This window comes from Coregonus clupeaformis, unplaced genomic scaffold (assembly GCF_020615455.1).
Source record: "Coregonus clupeaformis isolate EN_2021a unplaced genomic scaffold, ASM2061545v1 scaf0076, whole genome shotgun sequence".
Taxonomy (NCBI): Eukaryota; Metazoa; Chordata; class Actinopteri; order Salmoniformes; family Salmonidae; genus Coregonus; species Coregonus clupeaformis.
Genome location: NW_025533531.1, coordinates 409,963 through 416,750, shown reverse-complemented (window position 1 = coordinate 416,750; position 6,788 = coordinate 409,963). Strand labels below are relative to the sequence as shown.

The window sequence follows — 6,788 nt, the reverse complement described above, 5'->3', positions numbered from 1 at the left end:
TAGAGAAGCACAGCTGTTTAGGACTAATATCATACTGCAGACGTTTTCAACTAGAGAAGTTGTTTTATTAATTCCAGTTGTCCCTGTCACTTCAATGAAATAGGTAATAAGAAAACAATAACAGTATGGTTATAATCACTTTCAATACGATAATATACTAATATAAAACAATATTACAATCATTAAAATGATTCATTATAAAGAATATTTCACACATTAAATAATACTAATATGCCATTTAGCAGACGCTTTTATCCAAAGCGACTTACAGTCATGCGTGCATACATTTATTTTTTTGTGTATGGGTGGTCCCGGGGATCGAACCCACTACCTTGGCTTTACAAGCTCTGTGCTCTACCAGCTGAGATACAGAGGACCACAAAGATTGAGTATCCATCACCTTATGCAATGTAAATCTGAATATGTCTGGAACAATGTGTTGGGCTGTAGGGTACAGTTGGTCCAGAGAACAGGGTCTGGAACAATGTGTTGGGGGTTCAGCTGGTCCAGAGAACAGGGTCTGGTTTTAGTAATCTGGATTACAGAACAAATTAAAGAAAAAATAAAAGATTAGTGTAAGAGAAATCATGAAATACATTTGACGAGACAGAGAGAGAGAGAGAGAGAGAGAGAGAGAGAGAGAGAGGAGGCAATGTGAGAGGAGAGAATACAATTAATATGACGATAGTTGAATGAAACCAAAACAGATATCATCTGACCGTCATAGCTGCAGATAAAGTTGAATCTTTCAGTCTCAGGCCGGCCGACCCACTGCCCCCCGTCTCTCTCTATGGCCCCTGTGTTCCCACACTGCTCCTTGCCAGTGTTGTAGCCCTCCCTGTCAGCCCAGTTGTGGTAGCAGGACTCTTCTCCATTGACCCAGAACCAGAAGTCCAGGGTGCAGGTGTACCTCAGGCCCAGCCAGACGAAGGGAGTGGAGGCCTTCTTGGCTCTCTGTCGGACCCAGTCTTGGACGCTCTGGTTGTGGACAGACACCAGCTCCATGTGCAGGTCTCTGCAGTGCCACAGGGCTTCTGACCACGTCTTGTTCTCTGGGACCAGGACCAGCTTATCTGGAGGAAGAGGAGGATATGGAGACTCATGCTAATTGCTCACAAAAAAACGTTCAATCTAAAGTACATTTACATTTTGATATGACTATGTATGTAACCCCCCCACTCACCATCATAGCAGATAAAAGGATGTTTGTCGTTACAATTTTGATCATTCCACTGTCCAGATGGGAACTGAACTTCCACACACATCTCTACATGCTGTCCCACCGCATATACCCAGTTTGGCTCGCCTGCCATCCAGTTTCTGAAGGGTGAGCCACTCTGGTCGGACCACCTCCACTCTCTAGGCACCCCATTGTTCTGTAAACGTTTTGCAAATGCTGATTATGTTTTTAACACAGTGCTCAAAGTGCAAGACAAATAAAGTCAGTAAAGTGAAGAGAACTGTATGATGTTCTGTATGGTGAGGTTGTCTGCTTTGTCCTTCACACTGGCCAGGTCTGAGCGGTTCTTCCGACAGTAGCTCTGAGCCTCACTCCAAGTCTTATTTTCAGTGATGACGATGTACTTATCAGTGTGATTTGTGTCTATTTGAAAGGCAATAAGGTATAAAAGAAGAGATAAGATATAAAATAACATGTAGAGAGAATTATTTATTTCAGATTTTATTTCTTTCATCACATTCCCAGTGGGTCAGAAGTTTACATACACTCAATTAGTATTTGGTAGCATTGCCTTTAAATTGTTTATCTTGGGTCAAACGTGTCGGGTATCCTTCCACAAGCTTCCCACAATAAGTTGGGTGAATTTTGGCCCATTCCTCCTGACAGAGCTGGTGTAACTGAGTCAGGTTAGTAGGCCTCCTTGCTCGCACATGCTTTTTCAGTTCTGCTCACACATTTTCTATAGGATTGAGGTCAGGGCTTTGTGATGGCCACTCCAATACCTTGACTTTGTTGTCCTTAAGCCATTTTGCCACAACTTTGGAAGTATGCTTGGGGTCATTGTCCATTTGGAAGACCCATTTGCGACCAAGCTTTAACTTACTGACTGATGTTTTGAGATGTTGCTTCAATATATCCACATAATTTTCCTTCCTCGTGATGCCATCTATTTTGTGAAGTGCACCAGTCCCTCCTGCAGCAAAGCACCCCCACAGCATGATGCTGCCACCCCCGTGCTTCACGGTTGGGATGGTGTTCTTCGGCTTGCAAGCGTCCCCCTTTTTCTTCCAAAGATAACGATGGTCATTATGGCCGAACAGTTCTATTTTTGTTTCATCAGACCAGAGGACAGTTCTCCAAAAAGTACGATCTTTGTCCCCATGTGCAGTTGCAAAACGTAGTCTGGCTTTTTTATTGTGGTTTTGGAGTAGTGGCTTCTTCCTTGCTGAGCGGCCTTTCAGGTTATGTCGATATAGGACTCGTTTTACTGTGGAAGTAGATACTTTTGTACCTGTTTCCTCCAGCATTTTCACTAGGTCCTTTGCTGTTGTTCTGGGATTGATTTGCACTTTTCGCACCAAAGTACGTTCATCTCTAGGAGACAGAACGCGTCTCCTTCCTGAGCGGTATGACGGCTGCCTGGTCCCATGGTGTTTATACTTGCGTACTATTGTTTGTACAGATGAACGTGGTACCTTCAGGCATTTGGAAATTGCTCCCAAGGATGAACCAGACTTGTGGAGGTCTACAATTTTTTTCTGAGGTCCTGGCTGATTTCTTTGGATTTTCCCATGATTTCAAGCAAAGAGGCACTGAGTTTGAAGGTATGCCTTGAAATACATCCACAGGTACACCTCCAATTGAATCAAATGATGTCAATTAGCCTATCAGAAGCTTCTAAAGATATGACATCATTTCTGGAATTGCCCAAGCTGTTTAAAGGCACAGTCAACTTAGTATATGTAAACTTCTGACCCACTGGAATTGTGATACAGTGAATTATAAGTGAAATAATCTGTCTGTAAACAATTGTTGGAAAAATTACTTGTGTCATGCACAAAGTAGATATCCTAACGGACTTGCCAAAACGATAGTTTGTTAACAAGAAATGTGTGGAGTGGTTGAAAAATGAGTTTTAATGACTCCAACCTAAGTGTATGTAAACTTCCGACTTCAACTGTAGGTTCATACAGACAAATACACGGTTGGAAAAAACTTTTCAATAAAATATGATTGTCTTGACTGAATCCAAACTCTTTGGTGTTTGACTGGCAGAAAGATGAAAAGGCTGATATAGCAGACAAAAAATTATTGTCCCAAAACCCCTCCGTGTCTACCTGTGTGCCTCCCAGAGAACAGCTCCAGCTGCAGTTATACAGCCCTATCCAGGCTGGCCCAGTGAACCCAGTGAACCCAGTTAACCCAGTTAACCCAGCCACTACTGTGCTGTTGAGCCTCTCCATGTCTGCTATGTCGTCTACGGTGGCCAGGTCAGTGTATTTCTGTCTGCAGAAACTCTGAGCTTCAGTCCAGGTCTCATTGATGTTCACAAAGTGGAACTGATGAGGGACGCTGGAGGGGAGGATGGACAGCCCTGTGGAGAACAAACCAACATTATGACTGTACAAAAAAAACACACATGCACAAACGCATGCACGCACACACACACACACACACACACACACAAACTAACTTGAACACACAAACTAACCGTTGATATCAATAATAATGGAAAATGGATTTAGGCATGCATATCTCATGGTAGACAGACACAGACAGACAGACAGACAGACAGACAGACAGACAGACAGACAGACAGACAGACAGACAGACAGACAGACAGACAGACAGACAGACAGACAGACAGACAGACGCTGGGCGAGCTCGTTTTACACATACAGGGGACGGCAAACTATGTAAGCGATGAAGGAAGAGTTTGTCTTTGTAATCGTGGCTGTAGAGCCGGGACACAGCGAATGTTGTCACTAACTAAAACACAACAAATAAGGAAAATTTTTCAGACAAATCTAAAAATCTAGTTTCCCAGACAGCACCATGACACTGTTCCATCTGTCTGATGCTAATAGCGTGTTGAAATAGTTAATCATGGATTAGAACGTAGTTTGTAGACACCACATGCGTTCTATTGTTATTTTGTTTTGGATTCCATCCCTCATACCCGACCTCGCCGTCGGTTTGGAGCGGGGCATTCAGCGTTCGCCTGCCGGGCTCCAGAAATAGAACTTGAGCGCTAACAGCCATGTAAAACGAACACACACTAACACACACTAACACACACTAACACACACTAACACACACGAACACACACGAACACACAAAAACACACACTAACACACACCAACACACACGAACACACACTAACACACACGAACACACATTAACACACACTAACACACACTAACACACACAAACACACTAACACACACTAACACACATGAACACACACGAACACACACGAACACACACGAACACACACGAACACACACTAACACACACGAACACACACGAACACACACGAACACCAACCTGAGAAGAACAGGAGAAACAGAGAGTGGTCCATTCCTGGATACTGGAAGGATAACAGTCTGGTGAACACATAGCTACCACACATAGCTACCACACATAGCTACCACATATAGCTACCACATATAGCTACCACATATAGCTACCACATATAGCTACCACATATAGCTACCACATATAGCTACCACACATAGCTACCACATATAGCTACCACATATATCTACCACATATAGCTACCACATATAGCTACCACATATAGCTACCACATATAGCTACCACATATAGCTACCACACATAGCTACCACATATAGCTACCACATATAGCTACCACATATAGCTACCAAACATAGCTACCACATATAGCTACCACATATAGCTACCACATATAGCTACCACACATAGCTACCACATATAGCTACCACATATAGCTACCACATATAGCTACCACATATAGCTACCACATATAGCTACCACACATAGCTACCACATATAGCTACCACATATAGCTACCACACATAGCTACCACATATAGCTACCACATATAGCTACCAAACATAGCTACCACACATAGCTACCACACATAGCTACCACATATAGCTACCACATATAGCTACCACATATAGCTACCACACATAGCTACCACATATAGCTACCAAACATAGCTACCACACATAGCTACCACATATAGCTACCACATATAGCTACCACATATAGCTACCACATATAGCTACCATATATAGCTACCAGATATAGCTACCACATATAGCTACCACATATAGCTACCAACAACTGAACTTGAACTTTTACCAGCAGAATGGACGCATGCTTCAGAATTTAACGTCATGAAATGTAATGGCTGAAAAAACACATGTAAATATTTCAATAATTATTTGAGGGAATTTTACTTTAAGGACGGTTCACTTCCAGGCAAGTCTTTTCTGTCATTCTACTCCTCATAAATATTGATTTATAAGCATTATAACATTAACTAAATAAAAATACACATTCATGTTTACTAAATAACAATACACATTCATGTTTACTAAATAACAATACACATATATGTTTACTAAATAAAAATACACATTCATGTTTACTAAATAAAAATACACATTCATGTTTACTAAATAACAAAACACATGAATGTTTACTAAATAACAATACACATATATGTTTACTAAATAACAATACACATTCATGTTTACTAAATAACAATACACATTCATGTTTACTAAATAACAATACACATTCATGTTTACTAAATAACAATACACATTCATGTTTACTAAATAACAATACACATATATGTTTATTAAATAACAATACACATTCATGTTTACTAAATAACAATACACATTCATGTTTACTAAATAACAATACACATATATGTTTACTAAATAACAATACACATTCATGTTTACTAAATAACAATACACATTCATGTTTACTAAATAAAAAACACATGAATGTCTATTGTCTTGTACTTTACTCTTTCAAAAAGTAGACATGTAGAGTTACGAAAGAAATCCTCATACCTGATGTTTGCTGTTGTTGTTGTTGTTGTTGTTGTTGTTGTTGCTGTTGTCGATGTTGTTCTTGATATTGTTGTCAGCTCTCCCTCTCCCTCTGAGTGGCTCTGTCCTCTCTGAGACAGGTGGGTGTTATACAGCTACATTTCAATACCTGTACTTCCTGCTTCCTGCCCTGTACTTCCTGCTCTTTGACCTCATAATGTAGTGATGTCGCCGTGGAGGGATGAAAGGCATCTCTGTTAGTTGTGTAGTCTCAGTACTTCCTCGTAGAGACATGCAAAACACTGGTCAAAGAAGAAACCCACACAGGAATAGACAGGAAATACAGGAATCCTTCAACTGGGATTTTGGGGGAAATTACAGAAAATACAGAATAAATTGCAACCCTCCATGTCGCTAAACTATACTAATATGTGGGACTTGATTACAACATCATATAATATAATATAATATCTCCTTTACAAAAGTAAAGAGGAAGGACGAAAGAGTGAAATCATCAACAGTGAAATCCATAAAGCTGTCTGAGAAAAAGACAGTCCTGTTATCTGTTCAGTACGGATGATGAACCTGTCTGAGAAATAGACAGTCCTGTTATCTGTTCAGTACAGATTATGAACCTGTCTGAGAAATAGACAGTCCTGTTATCTGTTCAGTACGGATGATGAACCTGTCTGAGAAATAGACAGTCCTGTTATCTGTTCAGTACGGATTATGAACCTGTCTGAGAAATAGACAGTCCTGTTATCTGTTCA

At 40.6% G+C, this 6,788-nt stretch overlaps 1 protein-coding gene across 1 annotated transcript; it reads right to left on the bottom strand.

Annotated features, from left to right (window-relative positions):
* Window positions 1-317: 317 nt before the first annotated feature.
* Window positions 318-4,541, bottom strand: LOC121555394 (C-type mannose receptor 2-like). Its single transcript, XM_041869219.2, has 5 exons — window positions 4,508-4,541; window positions 3,298-3,554; window positions 1,184-1,376; window positions 720-1,073; window positions 318-534 (listed from the first exon to the last, which is right to left on the bottom strand). The coding sequence occupies exons 1-5, from the start codon at window positions 4,539-4,541 to the stop codon at window positions 527-529; spliced, it is 846 nt and encodes a 281-aa protein (XP_041725153.1). The 3' UTR covers window positions 318-526.
* Window positions 4,542-6,788: the final 2,247 nt, after the last annotated feature.

Bases quoted from the DNA above. Each gene is read 5' to 3' on its own strand.
- LOC121555394 (XM_041869219.2), bottom strand. From the start codon at position 4,541: ATGGACCACTCTCTGTTTCTCCTGTTCTTCTCAG. The intron at 3,555-4,507 runs GTTGGTGTTCGT...TGTTCTCCACAG, and splicing joins GTTTCTCCTGTTCTTCTCAG to GGCTGTCCATCCTCCCCTCC. The intron at 1,377-3,297 runs GTAGACACGGAG...AAACGTTTACAG, and splicing joins GTTCTCTGGGAGGCACACAG to AACAATGGGGTGCCTAGAGA.